Raw genomic sequence first — 21,788 nt, 5'->3', positions numbered from 1 at the left:
ACAGAAGTACAGAAACAGGCTCCGATGCTAAAGACTCCAGGAAACAGCTTACAGTAGATAAGCCTAGTCAAGCTCTGGTGTAAAGGTCGGAGATATAGAATTTATCAACAAGATTATCTACAATCTAGTATAGAATGATTGTGCAATGGAAATGGAATCCGATTTTATTTCTTGCCATGAGAATGTATGTGGACCAGTGCAACTCATGAACCCAGCCCAGCCTAAGAGATAGTAGAAATTTGCTGGACTGTAACTTACTGAAGCCTTTACTTGCCCCACTACATCATATTCTAATCATTAGTTTCTCAAGAACCACATGGTCCCCCACCCCTAATGCTACAGTTGTTGGCAGGCACTTTGTATGACAGTTCTTACTAAGGAAAAACTTAATTAGGCCTTAAGCTTTCCAACAAGGGTGATTATCAATGTTTGGCTGGACAGAGAAGCTTTCTGTACTGGTTCTGATCTTGCAGTCTATATTGACTTGAATATTATGAAGAGTGTTTTTGCAGTTGAATTAATTTGAGAATGAGAGAGTTCTGGGATAGGTTGGGCACAGGTTTCACTGCAGGAGAATCAAATTGAAGAAAACCATTAATAAAGACTTTGCATTCAAGAAGCCATAGTCTGTTTTGTGTTCATTGATTTGCAGTCATGCAGCATAAAAACAGGCACTTTGATAAACCATGCCATGGGGACCAAAAAGTACCTATCTACACTAATCCCATTTACTAACTCTTGGTCCATAGCTTTCTATGCCTTGGTGAATCAAGTGCTTGTCTGCATACTTCTTCAGCACTGTGAGAGCTTGTGCCTTTACCATCCACTCCCACAAGGTGTTCCAGATTCTACCCACCTTCTGACTCCAAAGATCCTCTCAGATTCCCTGGAAATCTCTCTACTGCGGGGAAAACTTACCGATTATGTATGCCCCTGATCATTCTGCATCTTCTTATCTTCTAACCCAACCTTCTCTGCTGCATAAAAACAAATCGAGCCTTTCCAGTGTCTCCACATTGCTGAAACACTGCTTCCCTGGCAATATCGTGGTGAATCTCTTTTGTATTCTCCCCCCTGAATTATCCAACTTCTACGTCCTTCTCCTTACCAGATACAGATGAGATGTATTCATTTCAGACTTAACCTATGTACTGTGACTCCAAGCATGTTTTGCCATTTTGGTATCCAATTGCCCCTACTCTTTCCTTAATTACCCTCTTGTCAATATACTATAGAATGCTCTCAGGTAGGTACAAAATCATAAAACATATTAATATTTCATACCTCCTCTTTGCCATCCCAATTTCATTTTTTAAATACTCCCCAGTACTTTCTAAATTCCTTGGGGCCTCTGTCAGGAAATCAGGAACTAATTTATGTGATGCATGGCTGCTCATCACACACTCACTGCATGTTAATCAAGTGCCTTGCAGTTCATGAAGGCATTGTAGTCATGTGAAGGGGACTGCAAGGTGATGTGGGTAAATGATTCTCCTGTATCCATCACCTGCTGGTAAATTTTGTGACAGATGGCAAGGAGCCTAAAGATAAGAAGCCACATTGACCTTGACTGAGCCATGCAGTGTATCAGTATGGTGTCACCGCAGTTCTTGAATCACAGTGCACAATGCTATCCATCTTGTTCACAGCCTACCGAAAGCATGCATACTCTGTCTAATTAACTCCATTGAAATAATTAGGCTTCCTGGAAGAAACCTCTTCTTTGGAGATTCCTTTCCAACGCAGATTATCTTACTCATTTCTCTAGATATTTGGGGCACTTGCCTCTTCTTCTCCATGTGGAGATACCAAAAATTTGTTAATGAAGAAATCAGAAGTATCGAAAGCATAGAAACAGCCTAAAATGTTCTGAAGAAACTGCAAGGGTTTTCAAATAATAGAAAAATATAATATCAATTTATAGCTTTCATACAAATTAGAAGCCATTTGTTTTTTGGATTTAAATTTTGCAAAGTAGTAAATGCAGCAATACTAAGGCATTGTAGTCCCCAGATTATCAATTGCAGAGACTTGAATCCAAAGAGAAGACCAGCCGGTTAGTTAGAACAAGGAGAGTTAGGAACCTATCAGGCCAACAACACCTTTAGAGGACTTTGCAACGTAGGTAAGCATGAACAGCAACATGGAGGAAGTGGGAGAGCATTGTGGAGTGGGAGCAGGAGGAGACCAGATATTGAGAAGGAGTAGAGGGATATCAGAATCAGAATCGAGTTATGGCAGTGGCTTATGTGACATGAAATTTGTTTTGTAGCAGCAATATAATGCAAAGACAAAAAATTGCTATAAATTACAGAATAAAACAATAATGCTAAAAAGGGGGAATAATGAGGTAGTGCTCATTGGTTTAGGCCAGAGTGGAAGAAGCTGTTTCTGAATTGCTTAGTGTGAGTCTTCGGGCTCCTGTACCTCCTCCCTAATGGTAGAAATGAAAGAGAGGGCATGTCCAGATGGTGAGGATATTTAATGATGGACGCTGCCTTCTTCAGGCATCATGTCTTGAAGATTTTCTCAGTGGTAGGGAGGGTTGTGCTGGTGATGGAGTTGGCTGAGGCCACAACCCTTTGGACTCCCTTGCAATCCTTACTAGGCTGTGATACAATCAATCAAAATCCTGTGCATCATACATTTATAGTAATTTGGAAGAGTCTTTGGTGACATAGCAAATCCCCTCAAATTCCTAATGAAGTAAAGCCTCAAGCGTCCCCTTATCAACATTGCATTAATGTGTTGGGCTGGGACAGTATCTCAGAGAAGTTGATGCCCAGGTTCTTAAAGCAGCTCACCCTTTCCATGAATGACCCCTCAATGAGGACTGTCTCGTGTTTCCCTGACTTCCCCTTCCTGAAGTCCACAATCAATTCTTTAGTGATTGCTGATGTTGCATGTGAGGTTGTTCTGACACCATTCAACCCACAGATCTATCTCACTCCTGTACATCTCTCTTGTTTCCATCTGGTGTGGGGGAGGAAGGACAGAATGGTGTGGAGTGGATGAGGAGAAAGCAAAGACAGGCTGCATAGTGGGAGAAGAGGGAGACAGGATGGAGGGTGGAGTTAAGTAGAGCAACGGAGAGTAGCGGGAAAAATTGCTGCATACCTAATGGCGGTAGGAGTAGATCACAGCTAAATATTTAATTTATTTTAGAATAGGACAAGTATCTGCACATTTAGATGTTTTAATGTTGTTTGGGTTATTTTTGATTGCAAAATTATTTCCTTCCAGCCCATCTTCTCCTTTCCCTGAGGTACTACATACACCCTGAGATATGTCAGTGCTCTAACTTACTTCAGAGTCAGCATAAAAACAATCTTTCCTTTGCCTTGGGATGTAATTGGGTTAAGAAAGCCACTGGAAAGCAGTGGAAAGCATTTGATTTATTTCACCCTTATTTTAGATTCTGTCATTTACCTGGACATTACAAGCAACGTACAGACCATAAGCTCATAAGATATAGGAGCAGAAGTAGGCCATTCGGCCCATTGAGTCTACTGCGCCATTCAATCAACCTTTCTATCTCTGCCTTAAATACACCCAATGACTTGACCTGCACAGCCGCTTGTGGCAACAAATTCCACAGATTTACCACCCTCTGACTAAAGTAATTTCACCATATCTCATTTCTAAATGAGCAGCCTTCAATCCTGAAGTCTTGCCCCCTTGTCCTAGACTCCCCTACCATGGGAAATGACTTTGCCATATCTAATCTGTTCAGGCCTTTTAACATTCTTAATATTTCTATGAAATCCCCCCTCATTCTCCTGAACTCCAGGGAATACAACCCAAGAGCTGCCAGATGTTCCTCATACAGTAACCCTTTCATTCTTGGAATCATTCTCGTGAGTCTTCTCTGAACCCTCTCCAATGTCAGTATATCCTTTCTAAAATAAGGAGCCCAAAACTGCACATGAGTGCCTTATAGAGCCTCAACATCACATCCCTGCTCTTATATTCTGTACCTCTAGAAATGATTGCCAACATTATATTCGCCTTCTTCACAACCGACTAAACCTGAAGGTTAACCTTTAGGGGATCCTGCACAAGGACTCCCAAGTCCTTTTGCACCTCTGAATTTTGAATTCTGTCCCCATCCAAATAATAGTTTGAATGGGGACAGAATAGTTTGCCTGTTTATTTCTTCCACCAAAGTGCATGACCACACACTTTCCCACATTGTATTTCATTTACCACTTCCTTCCCCATTCCTCTAAACTCTCTAAGTCTCTAAGCAGGCTCTCTGTTTCCTCAACACTACCTGCTCCTCCACCTATCATTGTATTATTGGCAAATTTAGCCACAAATCCATTAATATTGTAGTCCAAACCATTGACATGCATCGTAAAAAACTGCGGTCCCAACATCGACCCCAGTGGAACTCCACTAGTAACTAGCAGCCAGCCAGAATAGGATCCCTTTATTCCCACTCTCAGTTTTCTGCTGATCAGCCAATGCTCCACCCACGCCAGTAACTTCTCTGTAATTCCATGGGCTCTTATCTTGCTAAGCAGCCTCATGTGTAGCACCTTGTCAAAGGCCTTCTGAAAATCCAAGTACACCACATCTACTACATCTCCTTTGTTTACCCTGCTTGCAATTTCCTCAAGGAATTGTGGTAGGTTAGTCAGGCAGGATTTTCCTTTCAAGAAACCATGTTGGCTTTGGTCTATCTTGTCATGTGCCTCCAGGTACTCTGCAATCTCATCCATAACAATCGATTCCAGCAACTTCCCAACCACTTTCTCAGTCGTAATACTCACTGCACAAACTTCACTTTCCTGACACTCTTGAATGTCCGGTATACTGCAAACATCTCCCACTGTAAAGACTGGTGCAAAATAAGCATTCAGTTCCTCTGCCATCTCTACATCTCTCAGTACAATACCTCCAGCCTCATTTTGTATTGGTCCTATATCTACCCTCGACTCTCTTTTAACCTTTATATACTTAAAAAAGGTTTTAGTATTTTCTTTTATATTAGTTGCCAGCTTCCTCTCATAAATCATCTTTTCCTCCCAAATGACCTTCATAGTTTCCTTCTGCAAGTTTTTAAAAGCTCCCCAATCCTCTATCTTCCCACCAGCTCTGGTTTCCTTGCATGCCCTCTCTTTTGCTTTTACAAAAATTATAGGAAATAATTAGCCTACCAACCCACACATATTCGGGACAGAGAAGAAACCCAAACACCAGAGGAAAGTCATATGGTCCCAGGGAACAAATGTAAGCTTGGGATGGAACCTGGGTCAATGGAGCTGTGAAACAGTAACTCTATTAGCTGTACCACCGTCATGGGCACTGGGTATGAAAGAGAGATCTTTGATTCCCTTCTGCTGGATGTTGCTTCTGGTTCAGATAATCCTGGCACTACAACACACAGGTAGGAGCTGAGCACAGGGTGAGGCTTATTTGACCTGCTCTCACCCTTTGTCAGCTCTGGTATGTATCTCCAATTACTCACCCCTGACTCCCACCTCTTCCCCAGGTGAATGATAGATTTTGCCAATGTTTAGATTTTAAGTTTTACTGTCAGGAACCGTGAAATAAAATATTAAATTCTGTTTCTGGAACCTCATTCTTCTACTTCCCCTGCCCTTACCCCACTCAAACTGGCAACACATGCCTGGCCTGTGCCTACGACCCCCCTCGTTGTGAGACCTCTGCCCCTGAGTGACACAGGGCTCAGTGGTTTGCTGCTGTTGGAATCACAGATAACAGATGAGGGATTGGCAAGCAAGTGGTGGCAGAGCCACCGGCTCAGCTTCCATGAGCAACTCTGTCAGTGCGGTGACCACCCAATATGAGAACAAATGTACTACCAACAGTTACAGCAGTTGATGCTGTTTTCTGGATCAGATAATCCAGACAATCCCATTTCCCGCATATCTGCCCTCACCCCATCCGCCCACCACTCCACTCGGGATAGGGTTCCCCTTGTCTTCACCTACCACCCCACCAGCCTCCAGGTCCAACGTATAATTCTCTGTAACTTCCACCACCTCCAATGGGGTCCCACTATCAAGCACATCTTTCCCTCCCCCCCTTTCTGCTTTCCGCAGGGATCGCTCCCTACGCGACTCCCTTGTCCACTTGTCCCCCCCATCTCTTCCCACCGATCTCCCTCCTGGCACTTATCCTTGTAAGCAGAACAAGTGCTACACCTGCCCTTACACTTCCTCCCTCACCACCATTCAGGGCCCCAGACAGTCCTTCCAGGTGAGGCGACACTTCACCTGTGAGTCGGCTGGTGTGGTATACTGCATCCGGTGCTCCCGGTGTGGTCTTTTATATATTGATGAGACCCGACGCAGACTGGGAGACTGTTTCGCTGAACACCTATGCTCAGTCCGCCAGAGAAAGCAGCATCTCCCAGTGGCCACACATTGTAATTCCATGTCCCATTCCCATTCCGATATGTCTATCCATGGCCTCCTCTACTGTCAAGATGAAGCCACACTCAGGTTGGAGGAACAACACCTTATATACTGACTGGGTAGCCTCCAACCTGATGGCATGAACATTGACTTCTCTAACTTCCGTTAATGCCCCTCCTCCCCTTCTCACCCCATCCCTGATATATTTAGTTTTTTTTCCCCCTTCCTCTTTTTTTTCTCTCTCTCTGCCCATCACGCTGCCCGTTCTCCATCTCCTTCTGGTGCTTCTCTCCCCCTTTCCTTCTCCCTAGGCCTCCCGTCCCATGATCCTTTCCCTTCTCCAGCTGTGCATCCCTTTTACCAACCACCTCTCCAGCTCTCCACATCACCCCACCCCCTCCGGTCTTCTCCTATCATTTCGCATTTCCCCCTCCCCCTCCTACTTTTAAATCTCTTACTATCTTTTCTTTCAGTTAGTCCTGACGAAGGGTCTCGGCCCAAAACATCAACAGTGCTTCTTCCTATAGATGCTGTCTGGCCTGCTGTGTTCCACCAGCATTTCATGTGTGTTGATCCAGTCAGTTGCATTGGTTCTTTATTTAATGAAGAAAAGCTTGTTGGATTTTTGCCAATTTACTGCATGTTACTTTTGACTTTGGGTCTGGTGGATTGTCATTGCAATTGATAGCTCTCCAAAGACACATGACAATGAATGCTGTCCATGAAGCAATAATGAGGGATCAGAGGACAGTGAATGCCAAAAGCCTCAGCAATAGCAGCATTTACTTTGAACTTTGAACTTTTTATGCATATTTGTGTATTTACTGCCTGCTGTGGTCTGCTGGATACAGTTTCTTAGTAGTTGTATAAGCAACCATGCCTCTCATCTTCTGCCCCTCAAATCTTTCCAAAGCCTCACAGAGACATAACTGGATCATGCAACTATCTGCTCGTAATTGAACAGAAAAGTGAGACACGGAACATTGTTGGTACAGGACAGAGCTGCATGATTTAATCAAGGGTCAATAGCAGAGAGGGAAAAACTTAAATAGTGTATAATGAATGCAAACTTTAGCATACCTGGCTTTTTGAAATTTTCCAACATTTTCTGTTTTAACTTGAACAGTAAAAGTGAATGTATGAAAGGGGAATCAAGTTGACTGGTTAAGTGGTGTTCTTTGAGGATGAAGCCAGTAGAATACATGTGGAGGAAACCAAAGGGTGTGACGTATTTAGATACTCAGATAGCCGGAGATTGGTTAACAACTTTACAGCATATGGAATTGAATGCAGAATATTGACATGGACTGAGAACGAGTTATTTAGTATAAGGGAGACAGCATTCACAAGTTGGCATACTGAGAAGACTACAGTATTTGCAGGGATTGGGTCCCAGGTATGCAAAATCCACATGAACGTACAGGCTGTCATATTTGCAAGTTTGCTAATGATGTTAAACCGCATGGAATTGTTGGGAGGAGGATGTAACAAGGTGTCAGAGGGATGCAGATGAGTCACGTGAATGGATGGGAACAAGGCAAATGGAAGATAATGTGGAAAATATCAGGTCATTTACCTTGGTGCACAAAACAATAAAGTGAAGTATTTCATAAATGGTGACAAACTGGGAAATGTTGCTGTTCAAAAGGAGCCTATGCAAGTCTCTCAAAGCTAACATGCAGCTGTAGCAAACAGTTAGGAAGATAAATGGTATGTTGCTCTTTGTTACAAAAGGATGTGAGTGAAGGAGCAAAGATGTTCTACAGCATCTACAGTCTGGATGAAGCCATATTTGGAATATCATGTACATGCCTGATCTTACCAAAAGATCAATAACTGGCCAGCATAAGGTCCTATTCCCAAATATTACTTTTTCTACTTCATCAGAGAAACCTAGTGAGTGTGCGCACAGATATTGAGATTTGTGTGACTTGCATTTTTTTTGCTTTTAACTGAGCCAATAAATGTAATTGTTGGTTAATATAGATAATCTAAATTTTCTTCATTCCTAATCAACTATTGTTGTTGAGGATGAATACCTGCAACAATAGATGATGTTGTTTTCTGCGTTGTTTTACTCTCACCTTCCCAATTTGGCATGCAGCCCAGGGTTACTCCAGGTTTGTGTAGTGAATGTGATAGGTGTCATTCCAGTTGTAATTTAGATTGTTATTTGCACTGGGTTGCAGAGGCAGAAGAACCTGACTTCGGACATTTTTGGTTTTGGTTTCAGCAGCATAATATTCAGTCATCCTGGTTCGTACAGTTGTTAATGTACATTTGATCTAGGTGAAGGCCCTTGTTTGGCTATCACTAGTCCAATGATCTAGATAAAGGTACACAAAGAGGTCACTTTATTAGATGCACCTGTACACCTGCTCCTTAATACAAGTATTTAATCTGCCAATCATGTGGCAGAAACTAAGTGCATAAAAGAAGGCAGACACAATGAAGAAGTTCGATCGTTGTTCAGACCAAATATCAGAATGGGTAAGAACTGTGATCTAAGTGACTTAGACTGTGGAATGATTGTTGGTGCCAGACAGGGTGGTTTGAGTATCTCAGAACCTGCTGATCTCCTTGGATTTTTATGTACAACACACTCTAGAATTTGCAGCAATGGTTCAAGAAACAAAAAAAACATCCAATGAGTGCCAGTTCCATGGGAGAAAATGCCCTGCACGTGAGAGAGGTGAGAGGAGATTAGCCAGACTGATTCAACCCGACAGGAAGGCAGCAGTAACTCACACATTGCAACAGTGGTGTGCAGAGAAGCATCTCTGAATGCATAACATGTCAAACCTTGAAGTGGATGGGCTACAGCAGCAGAAGACCATGAACATACACTCAATGATCACTTTATTGGGTACAAGAGGTACCTAATAAAATGGCTACTGAGTGAATGTGTGTTAGGATGGAATAACTTTTCATTTCTTAAGCGGTCTTCTTTGTTCTAGTCTAGGAATACAATGAGAAGATATTCCCCGATCAGTGGGAAATCTCGTTCCATGGTTATCCAAGAATCATAACTGTTCGAATTCTAATTTCAAATTCTGAGGAATTACTCCCTACTGACTGATCATTTAGCATTAAGAGTGATTGAAGGGAACTCAAATTTGTCTAAAGACCAATGCATTAATTAACATTTTGCATGAATATATTTAGTTCAATCACAAGAAAGGAATCCTTTGACAGTAAATGATGGAGATCTCCTGTCATTAGAACTCTTGAGATGAGAGCTCTTCAGATACTTATACACATCTTACCAGGAATAACTTCAAACCATATTTTTCTTGAGCAGGCAAAGGAATTTGATAACTTTGCATGGATTATTTTTTTAACAACACATATAAAATGCTGGAGGAACTCAGTAAGTCAGGCAGCATCAATGGAGCCAATTAAACAGTTTCCATTTTGAGCTGAGACCGTTCATCAGGACTGAAAATGAAGGGAGCAGAATCCAGGACAAAAAGGTTGGGGGGGGGGGGGTGAGGGGGAAGGGAGGGAAGAAATACAAACTGGCAGGTGATAGGTGAGACCAGGTGAGGGGGAAGGTAGGGAAGAAATACAAACTGGCAGGTGATAGGTGAGACCAGGTGAGGGGGAAGGTAGGGAAGAAATACAAACTGGCAGGTGATAGGTGAGACCAGGTGAGGGGGAAGGGAGGGAAGAAATACAAACTGGCAGGTGATAGGTGAGACCAGGTGAGGGGGAAGGTAGGGAAGAAATACAAACTGGCAGGTGATAGGTGAGACCAGGTGAGGGGGAAGGTAGGGAAGAAATACAAACTGGCAGGTGATAGGTGAGACCAGGTGAGGGGGAAGGTAGGTGGATAAGGGAGGAGCAGGTTGATGTGGGAGGTGATAGGTGGAAGAGGTAAAGGGTTGAAAAAAGAGGAATCTAGTAGGAGAGGACAGTGAACCATACACTGCTACAACGAGGGCCAACACATATGTGAAGAACAACACATCATTTGCTGTCTGGGACACTGCAGCCTTCTGAATTCCACAACTTCAGGCAGCTTGATTTCTCAGTCTGTATTCGTTGTCCTCTAAATCTGACCCAGCTTGTTTATCTTGTCCTTTTATTCTTGCTTTTCTCTGGAAGGTGAAATCAGGAGAACGCACAGCAGTTCTCATCAGCGGTGGAAAGGATTGAGCAACTTCAAGTGTCTGGGTGTCAACATCTTTAAAGACCTAGCCTTGGCCCAAAATATTGATGCAACTACAGAGAAGGCATGCCAGTGGCTAAATTTCATAAGGAGATTTGAAATGTCACAAAGATTCTAGTATATTTCTACAGATGTGCCATGGAGCGCATCACAGCCTGGTATGGAAGCATAAATGCACTGGATCAGAAAAAGCTGTAAAGGGTTGTTAACTCAGCCAGCTCCCTCATGGCCACTAGCCTTCCCAACATAGAGAATACCTTCAAAAGGCAATGCCTCAGGAAGGCAGTACCCATCATCAAGGACTCCCACCACCCAGGACATGCCTTCTTCTCAACAAGGAGGAGGTACAGGAGCTTGAAGATGTACACTCAACATTTTAGGAACTGCCTTTTCTCCTTTGCCATCTGATTTCTGAATGGTCCATGAACCCATGAACACTACCTCACTATTCTGCTCTCTTTTTGCACTATAAATTTGCATTGTTTATACATTCTTATCATAATTTACAGTTTTTTAAAGTGTATTGCACTGTACTGCTGCTGCAAAACACATTTCATGACATATGTTGGTGATAATAATTCTGATTCTGAAGTGGAGAACATGTTCAGTATTACTTGCCAGGTTTGGACATTCTTTTCTCTCAGTTGTTACTCTAACTGCTCCCATTCTCTCACTAATTATCTAGCCTTATTTACAGCTTATCCCTATGGTCACCCCGGTTTTACCTCATCAGAGAAACCCCCCTCTCACTGCCCCACTTGCAGTGAAGCTTAATGAGCTCTTTTGTGTCCTTTTCAGTTCTCATGATGGATTTTCAACTCATAACATTGTCTCTATTTCACTTCCCAAAGAAACGCTGCTGAGCATTTCCAGTATTTTCTGCTTTTTATTTGATATAAAATCTCACAAGATAAAATCCCTCTACGGGATATGCAAAAGATATACTTAATTACTTTTCATTAACCAGTACCTTAAGAAATATTCCATGATGGATGACAGGATAATAAAGGCGTGCCTTTATTAAATTTTATTTAAGAGAATTTCTGTCACGAAACCCAACCAGATGGAAGATTTTCACAATATAAATTGGTGAAAAGAGACTTGCAACAGCGGAGTAACATATCCTTACCATCACAGGTCCTGTTATATTCAGAATTTTCCTGCTGTAGGTTTTTCAGCCTGCACTGAAATCTGTGTTGCCAAAACTCAGTGAACCATGGATTTTTAAAGTGGGTCTCTGGCCGCAGCTCAAGGTAGTAATCATCGAACCAGGCGACATCAGGGGATTGGAGTTTGATTGTTATACCTCCCACAGCTTCTCGCTGGTAGCCATCTATCACATCATACCTATCTGCCCAGCCGTCACTGTAACACACAAGAAACAAGTCACTGCTAAAAAGGATATCATAATGTTCATTAATAAAGATACAACAATAAATATATTGCCATTATCCACAATTATCTGAAACAGGGAACGTTTGATGTTAGAAATAACATTTATAGAACAATCTAGGATGTACAGTACAGAGGCATTAATTGGTCAACTCTGGTGCTCATGCTTCACATCAGCCCCTCCCATCTGGTCAAAAATCATATTCATCTACCCCACCCCCATTCCCATTAACTGTGATTAACCTTTTATCACAGCCAAAGAGAGCCAGTTACCAAACTGTATAACTGTATGACAGCTGCTCCTTAGCAACAGTTCCTTACAACAGGCGGTTCTGTGTTCCTGGTTAGGATTTTATTTACTAGAGTGTAGGAGAATGAGGAGAGACTTGACAGAGGTATACAAAGTTATGGTGGGTACACATTGGGTAAATGCAAGTAGGCTTTTCTGAGGTTGGGTGAGACTAGAACTAGAGGTCATAGGTTAAGGGTGAAAGGTGAAGTGTTTAGGGGTAACTTCTTCACTCAGAAGGTGGTGAGAGTGTAGACCACTCTGCCAATGGAAGTGGTTTGATTTTACCACTAAGGAGAAGTTTGGATAAATATGTGGCTGGAAGGGTACGTACATGGTGGGTCATGATCCAGGTGCATGTTGAAGGAACCAGGCAGAATAACAGTACAGTATGGATTAGATGGACTGAAGGGCCTATTTCAGTGTTGTAGTGCTCTCTAACTCTATTCAAAACATTCAATGGATAAAGTGTTCTCTTTTTCTGAATTTCCTAATACACTTATTCTGACATATTTATTATGTGGCTGCTAGTTTTGGTTTTCTGACAATGGAAATATCCTCTCTATGCTTAATAAATAAACCTCTTCATAACCTTCAAATTCTCCATCAGGCCTGCTCTCAGCTGATGTCTGTTCAATTTACAGACCCGATCATGTTGGAGAAAAAAACCCAGAAAACATTACTTGAATTTTAATGACAAAAGGAAGAGTGAGTGTGGGAAATCTGGATTCAAAACCAGAGATGATGATGATACATAGCTAATCATCTGGTAACAGTTTTGATGAGAGATCCCTCTGAATCCTTATCCATTAGGTGCCAAATGCTTCATTGTGGAATTCTTACAGGTTTGAATATTACTTCAATTTCAATTTTTTTGTCTCCTATTATACTGTCATAGAGACATACAGCAAAGAAATAGGACGTTTGGTCTACCGATTCCATAGTGACCATCACGTGCCCAGTTATACTAATCCCACTTTCCAGCATTTGGTCTGTACCTTCTATGGCTTGGGGATGAAAGTGCTGATCCAGATACTTGGAAAAGTGTCTGAGTGGGTAGTGTGAGAATATGACCATCACCCACTCAGTTATTCAATAGTTACATTTAATGTCAGAGAAATGCATACAATATACATCCTGAAATTCTTTTCCTCCTCCAACATGCATGAAAACACAGGCAGTTTGTTTCTGATTCCAACCACCCTCCAAGTGAAAATGAATCTTTCTCATGACTGCTAGTTCCTTCAAACATAATTCTGGCATTTAACACAGGAAAATGAATAGCAAATATCACATACACACACACACACACACACACACACACACACACACACACACACACACACACACACACACACACACACACACACACACACACACACACACACACACACACACACACACACACACACACACACACAAAAATTAAATGCCTAGAAATGGTCAATTCTTTGGGCATGTTATAATTTGTTACACTGTGCATTAATGAATATTTCTGGGTGGGCCTATCACTTGAAATTCAAAGTGTCAGATACCTCTAAATGTCTTTATATGGCTTTCTCCATGTACTATGTCCTTAACCTACTTTATACCATTTGGTTGTGAGTTCACTAAGGTAACTTTGGAAGAAATGTCGTTACCCAAGTTCCAGCTGTCCGATTGGGGTGAATGGTCAACACTTTGAATCAGTGCTCAAGGTTGTGCTCAGGGCCCTGAACCAGGGCAATGAATAAGGAAAGTGGAGTCAAGAGGGATTGAGAATTGGAGTCTATGGAGTTCTCCACTATAGACGATTGTGGCCTGGGATTAAGTTTGTGGTCAGATTACTAATACTTGGAATTGGGATGAGAGCTTGGGGTCAGAAGACTGTCCTGGGGACAAAGGACAGAAGCCCGCAGTTAGGGTAGCAGAATATTGTGCTCGGGATGAGAATTGTATCGATGGATTGGCCTAGCTTTGTTGGAAGGGACAGGTGTCGGGAAAGGGGCTATCAAGGTTAGTAAGTAAGCTACCAATTAAAGTGACCGTACCTTGTTGGGTTTCCAGAGCTGGGCTGGGATCTGCCCACTGCAGCTCATTCAAAACAAGAGGCTGCAGAGGCAGCAGCACTAAGGCATTTTACCCTGAGAATTCCCCTTGATGACTACTTCAGAACAGATCAATGTGATCTAATTTACCCCACAACGCTGTAAAGAAATATTGCATGTACATCCAATATCAACACTGTCTACACAAACCAGAACTGATTTTATTAAACATAACATGGAAGAAGCAGTACTGTGCATCCTCACTTCTAAACAGATGGCAACAGAATTTTGAACAAATATTTTTCAATAACTCTGAAATCTAAAACTCCATGTGCAATGTTTTCCTAATAGAGCACATCTATGGGCCAAGGGTATGAGCGAATCTGTTACATGGTATTTATTCAAACTGATCAGGAGCAATGTAACAAAAGATCATGCCTGGGTCATGTGTCAATATGGCAAATCAGGAAACAAAGTTCCTGTGGAGTTGCACTGTTTTCCTCATTGTAACTTACCTGAAATTGGCATAGTTCTCATTTTCATTATCTTTTATGAGTTTAAAAACATGTCACACAAAAAGCCAACCTTGTCCAAAAAGCAGATTACACTAAACATGAAGTCATCACCATTGGGAGTATTTTTTACTTAGATTAATTTATTAACTTTAAGAGGTTTTTAAACATAAGGTTTTATAAAAATACAAGTAATAGACACATTTTAAGAACTTTCGAATGTTAGTTTTAAAGTGCAAATATGCAGAATAAAACATCTCAAAATAAATAGAAATTGGTTACATAAAAATAATTTTCAGTCATTTAAATCCCATTGAATGGATTGCTACTGCTATTTAAAATGTCAGCTTCTTGCAATAACTCTATATTCAGATGTGGTAGTCAAAGTGAACCAAACTACCTCCTGGGTACATATTTTATTTTACTATTAGCCTAGAAGTTATACTGTGCATGCTGAATAATGCCGAGCAGAGTACACACATCAGTTTAGTACAAGGGTCTTTGGCAGTCTCAGTCATAAAGCCCAAGATGTCATGGATAACAGAAGGAACTATACAGGTCAAACTCCCCCAACAGTGTTACATCAGCAAATACTATCTATTTTAAATGGTGGAGGTCATGACATGGTTGTTCGGAATGGGAAAACCACTGCAGAAGGAAACAGAGGTTACTGATAGGAGATGATCAGATTGAAGTTAACGTATTTGATGATTAATGAGGTGGATGCTGTCTGACAGTGGGAGTGCAGTTCTGAGAGATTGGCAAGGAATGGATAAAGGTGGAGGCAGGGAGAGAAAGTGGGCAAATGAGAGAGGACCAGAGGATCCAAGCAGAGAAATAGGGGGTGGGGGAAAGGAGGATTAGGGGAAGTGAAGACGTGAGAAGCAGTGGGAAAGGGTTAAGCATAACCTATAGGAAAGTAAATATTACGGAGACTCTACCTGTGACAAAATGGATGCCTTGGTTTCTCTTGCAACAGCCAGTTAAGGTTGAGTCCTTTAAATTACTCTGAAGTCTCAGCTTCACAGTTAGGGCTTGCTTCAGTGGTAATACATTTACTCAGATTAAACTGGAGGGCCCTGCACTAATTGAAGGAAATGTACCGCCAGATTATCAAGTACCTGATTCAGTTTGGCAGTCAGATGTTTGATACAATTCTACCACGTAAAACACAAAACAGTAGAACTTTTAGCTTATTTTGTTTTGAAATGCTGATTTAGAGAATTACATTCTAAGGCTGCCACTGTGTTTGATAACTGGCCCGTGGTGTTGTGGCATCCACACTGGAGAGTGGTCCTGGGTTCGAATCTAGCCGGCTCCTTGCACACTTTCCATCTGTGCTGGGCTGAATGTTGAGCTAATGGCTCAGGCTCATAAAAAACAGACAAATACTAAAGAAACGGGCACAGAGAGGAACAATAGCAATAGAGCTTGAACAGAAGCAGGCATAAACTTAGAGGCAAATTGTGCTCGGGTAACAAAGAGAATATTCTAACCCTTGGAGTCAGTGCATTTATAAAGGGGATAGGGAGAATTCAGGAGAATTTCTAAACTTATAATTTAGAGGAACATAGTTACAATCATTAAAAATTGAATACGTGGCCAACACCTGCATTCTAGTCTGGAGAGAAAAGAAAATGAAATCTCATGGTTTAAATGATTTCATCCCTGTGATAGATCAAAAAATGTTTTCCAACATCAATGCTGAAAATCTGAAATAAAAACTGAAGAAGTTGGAAGAACTCAGCAGGTCAGACCACACTCTGCAGCAGTTTCTCTTTCCAAAGATGCTGCTCGACCTGCTAAGTGCTTCTTGCATAAGTGCACGACTGTGGTGAACTACATATACCTGTCTGGACATGCCCCCCCCCCCCACCCCCGCTGACTGCTCCTGTGGCTCCTCCCACTGACTGTGGCTACTCCCACGGACCCTGGTATAAAGGCGATTGGGGCCTGAGCCCTGCCTCTCAGTCTCCAGGATGTAGTATGGTGGTCAATTACTGCTTGTTCTTTCTTCCAGTCAATAAAAGTCAATATCTCGCCTCACGTCTCGGAGAGTTATTGATGGTGCATCAATTTTATTGACTGGAAGTTTAAAACATGGACAGCATTTTACGTCCGGAAAAATTAGACCTTGATCCGCAAGACTCTGAAGCGGCTCTTGCCTTTGAACTCTGGCTTGCATGCTTCCAATCGTACCTGGAACAGATTCCAGTGACTGAGCCTGCCACGAAGTACAAAATATTACTATCTAGAGTAAGTCCGAAAGTATTCTCCCTTATCAGGGACCTACCGACCTACCAAGGGACACTGGATGCCCTTAAAAGATAGTAACTGCGGCCGGTGAACACCGTCTACACAAGACATCGCTTAGCGACGTGGCGACAGCGGGCCGATGAGTCGAGCGCCGTGTTTCTCCGAGCCCTACAGACACTCGTGCAAACTTGTGACTGCAAAGGTCTGATGGCGGAACAACATGTGGAGCTCCTGGTACGAGACGCCTTCGTTACGAGGATCAGGTCAGTGTAAGTGCACCAGCGGCTGCTGGAAAACGCCGATCTTACCTTACGCTCGGCGATCGAGACGGCCGACACGCTGGAGGCTGCTCTGCACAACGCTGATGCTGTCCAGCCGCGTGAACCCCCGCTGGTCCCGTGGACACCTCAGACCCCGCCACCTGTGAGCGAATTCACCAATGCCGCTGCCAGTCGTGACTCCACGAACTCCCCGAACCCGACCACAGCTGCTGCCAGTCACAAGTCTGCGCAGTGTTACTTCTGCGGACTTGAAAAGCACACTCGAAAACGCTGCCCGGCCCAAGAAGTGACCTGCTCCAGCTGCGGGAAGAAGGGCCATTTCGCCAAGGTCTGTAAGTCTAAACCACGAGCGGGGTCGGGCAGCGCTGCGTGTGAGGCATGGGGGCTGCCATCTTGGTCGCCACCATCTTGCCTACCCGCCTCGTGCGAGGCATGGGGGCCGCCATCTTGCCTGCCCGCCTCGTGCGAGACATGGGGCGGCCATCTTTGTTGGCACCACATCGCCCCGCCCCCAACCCACCGGTGCTTACCGGGCACCAAGACGGCAGTTCAACTCTGGCCTCCGTAACCCTCGACCAAAGCGCCCCACACCAGCTTGCAAGGTCAATGATGGACTTCCTGGTGGAGGGGCACAGGACTAGCTGCCTGTTTGACACGGGCAGCACTGAGAGTTTTATTGACCCAGACACGGTGCAACGCTGTGGACTCGTGACACGGCCGGTAAGCCAGAGGGTCACCATGGCTTCTGGGTCGCATTCCACAGACATCCGGGTGGGTTGTGTAAAGACATTGGTGGTGCAGGGCACAGAATATCGGGACTTTGCGCTACTGGTCATGCCTCAACTGTGCGCGTCTGTGCTATTGGGGCTGGACTTCCAGAGCCACCTAGAAAGTGTGACTATGGCATATGACGGGCCCATCCCACCACTCACTGTCAGGAATCCTCAGTTTTGTGGGACTTCGTCATATACCCCGCTACTGACCACACACACACACCGAACCACACGTCCCACCCGGCACCATGCCGACAGCTGCGCTACCGACACCACTTGCAGCCTCTCCACCCTCAAGATCCCTCCCCCACCACTGTTTGCCAACCTGACCCCCGACTGTAAACCTGTGGCAACTAAAAGCAGGAGGTACAGCGCGGGGGACAGGGCCTTCATTCAGTCGGAGGTGCAGCGGCTGCTCAGGGAGGGGATCATTGAGCCAAGCACAAGTCTTTGGGAGGGCCCAGGTGGTTGTCGTTCGGACCGGGCGGAAAAATAGGATGGTCGTGGACTATAGTCAAACCATCAATAGGTTCACGCAGCTTGACGCGTACCCCCTACCCCGCATCACGGATATGGTCAACCAGATAGCTCAGTACAAGGTGTACTCAACAATAGATCTGAAATCCGCTTATCACCAGCTCCCCATCCGCCCAGAGGACCGCCCCTACACCGCCTTCGAGGCAGGCGACAGGCTCTATCACTTCCTGCGCGTCCCCTTCGGTGTCCCAAATGGTGTCTCTGTCTCCCAGAGGGAAATGGACCGGATGGTGGACCAGTGCCAACTGAAGGCCACATTTCCCTATCTGGATAATATCACCATCTGTGGTCACGACTGGTCGGATCACAACGCCAACCTCCAACGATTTTTCCAAGTGGCCAAAGCCCTGAACCTTACTTATAACAGGGACCAGTGTGTGTTCAGAACCACCTGGCTCGCTATCCTTGGGTATGTCGTGGAGAACGGGGTCATTGGCCCTGATCCCGACCATATGCGCCTGTTAGAACTCCCTCTTCCCACCACCCTCAAAGCCCTCAGATGGTGCCTAGGCTTCTTTTCCTATTACGCCCAATGGGTCCCCCATTACTCAGACAAGGCCCGCCCCCTGGTCAAGTCTACCACATTTCCCCTCTCTGCCGAGGCCCGCGCGGCCTTCAGCTGCATTAAAGGGGACATTGCCAAAGCAACGATGCATGCGGTGGATGAGACCATTCCCTTCCAAGTAGAGAGTGACGCCTCCGATTTCACGCTGGCTGCTACCCTCAATCAGGCAGGCAGGCCAGTAGCATTCTTTTCTCGTACCCTTCAAGGCCCTGAAATTCGGCACTCCGCGGTGGAGAAAGAAGCCCAGGCCATAGTGGAAGCTATTAGGCACTGGAGGCACTATCTCGCCGGCAAAAGGTTCACCTTGCTGACCGACCAGCGCTCAGTTGCGTTCATGTTCAGCAACCAACAGCGGGGCAAAATCAAAAATGACAAAATTTTGCAGAGAAGAATAGAACTCTCCACCTACAACTACGATATCCTGTACCGGCCTGGAAGGCTCAATGAGCCCTCTGATGCCCTCTCCCGGGGAGCGTGTGCCAGCGCGCAGGTCGACCAGCTATGCGCCCTCCATGCAGATCTTTGCCACCCGGGGGTCACCCGATTTTACCATTTCGTGAAAGCCCGGAACCTGCCGTACTCCCTTGAGGACATCAGGACGATGACCAGGGACTGCCGAGTCTGCGCTGAGTGCAAACCACACTTCTACCATCCTGAAAAGGCGCAACTTATCAAGGCCACCCGTCCCTTTGAGCGACTGAGTGTTGACATTAAGGGCCTCCTTCCCTCCACCGACCGCAATGTCTACTTTCTCAACATTATCGACAAGTACTCGCGGTTCCCCTTTGCCATCCCCTGCCCCGACACCACCGTCATAAAAACCCTGCGCCAGCTCTTCACTCTGTTCGGATATCCCTGCTATATCCACAGTGATAGAGGGTCCTCCTTTATGAGTGACGAGCTGCGCCAGTACCTGTTGGCTAGGGGCATTGCTACTAGTCGGACCACGAGTTATAATCCCCGGGGAAATGGACAGGTGGAGAGGGAGAATGCCACGGTGTGGAAGGCCACACTCTTAGCCCTTAGGTCAAAGGGGTTGCCGGTCTCTCGATGGCAGGAGGTCCTCCCCGAGGCACTCCACTCTATCCGCTCCCTGTTATGTACGTCCACCAATGCCACCCCTCACAAGCGCCTATTCTCTTTTCCCAGAAAGTCTGCCACTGGGACCACCCTACCAGCTTGGCTGACGTCCCCAGGGCCAGTGCTGCTCCGGAAACATGTGAGGAGCAATAAATACTCCCCGCTGGTCGAGAGGGTTCACCTTCTACATGCGAACCCCCAGTATGCCTACGTGGTCTTACCTGATGGGCGGGAGGACACGGTCTCTGTCCGCGACCTGGCGCCCACAGGAGCAGCAGACCACTACCCCGAACACTCCACGGTAACTATGAACCCTGTACCCGAGGTGACACCACACACACCGAGCCCTACACAGACTCCTCACGACACTCATATACCGGGTGTTTCGTACGCGTATATACCAGGCGCTTCGCACACGCGTGAGGAATCACTGACGCCTAGTGGGCTGACACCTCCAGTTAGGCCGGAACCAGCACAACCACCGTCTCCGGTGCAATCACCACCGGCACCTGTGCAATCACAGCCGGGGCTATGTAGATCGCAGCGCCAGATTTGACCACCTGATAGACTTAACCTGTAAATATACTTGTAAGAAACTTTGCCCCATGGGGACTCTCTTTTAAAACAAAGGGGGGGTGAATGTGGTGAACTACATATACCTGTCTGGGCACGCCCCCCCGCTGACTGCTCCTGTGGCTCCTCCCACTGACCGTGGCTCCTCCCACAGACCCCGGTATAAAGGCAATTGAGGCCTGAGCCCTGCCCTCAGTCTCCAGGATGTAGCATGGTGGTCAATTACTGCTTGTTCTTTCTTCCAGTCAATAAAAGCCAATATCTCGCCTCACGTCTCAGAGAGTTATTGATGGCACATCAATGACATTCATATTTAACCAGAAAACCATGTTTTTTTTAAACACAGTGAGAACTGGTAATGCTGGCAACTCTGAGAAGATCAGGCAGTATTTATGGAGAGATAAACAGTTAACATTTCAGTCTGGTGACCTGCCTTCAAAAATAGGCAACGTTAGAAAATAATCGCATAAAATCTTAAAGACTGCAGATTCCGTAAGCCCAAGACAAACATTGGGAATACTCCACAGATCAGACAGCATCTATGGAAAGTGAAACAATTATAATTTCACGTCGGAGAACCTTGATCACATGTTGGATTTTCAGATCCACTGTGTCACAGGCCTATTTGCAAATCACCTTTCCTGCTAGGAGTGTAGTGTTACAAAGTTTGAAACTTGTATATCTGATCATTTCACTAAACACTGCTTGCCTTCATAAGCCAAGGTTTCAAGATGATTTAGTGCTTCTTGGAGATAAACAAAACAAAAAAAAAGGATATTGGATTAAGCGTTGATGGGGAAATACACTTTTCTATTATACAATTTTATGAACAATACAAAATGCCAGAGACTTAATGAATATTTGATATAGTTTTAAATTGGAGATCAAATTATATAAAATGGGGCAAAAGATGTTTGATAATAAATGACAGTTGAATAATAAGAAT

The 21,788-nt window shown here is 44.5% G+C and overlaps 1 protein-coding gene across 5 annotated transcripts in view; it reads right to left on the bottom strand.

Moving 5' to 3' along the window:
• The window catches only part of grm5b (glutamate receptor, metabotropic 5b), a 487,360-nt gene that overhangs the window by 146,138 nt on the left and 319,434 nt on the right, over positions 1–21,788 (bottom strand). For all 5 annotated transcript variants that reach the window (XM_073043359.1, XM_073043362.1, XM_073043360.1 and 2 more), the window contains exon 4: positions 11,687–11,922. In XM_073043359.1, the coding sequence (XP_072899460.1) occupies positions 11,687–11,922 (236 nt within the window). The remainder of the gene's footprint in view (positions 1–11,686; positions 11,923–21,788) is intronic.

The sequence above is a fragment of the Hemitrygon akajei genome, chromosome 4 (genome assembly GCF_048418815.1).
Source record: "Hemitrygon akajei chromosome 4, sHemAka1.3, whole genome shotgun sequence".
NCBI lineage: Eukaryota > Metazoa > Chordata > Chondrichthyes > Myliobatiformes > Dasyatidae > Hemitrygon > Hemitrygon akajei.
The sequence above is the reverse complement of the archived record's forward strand: the minus strand, read 5'-3'. Positions and strand labels throughout refer to the sequence as shown.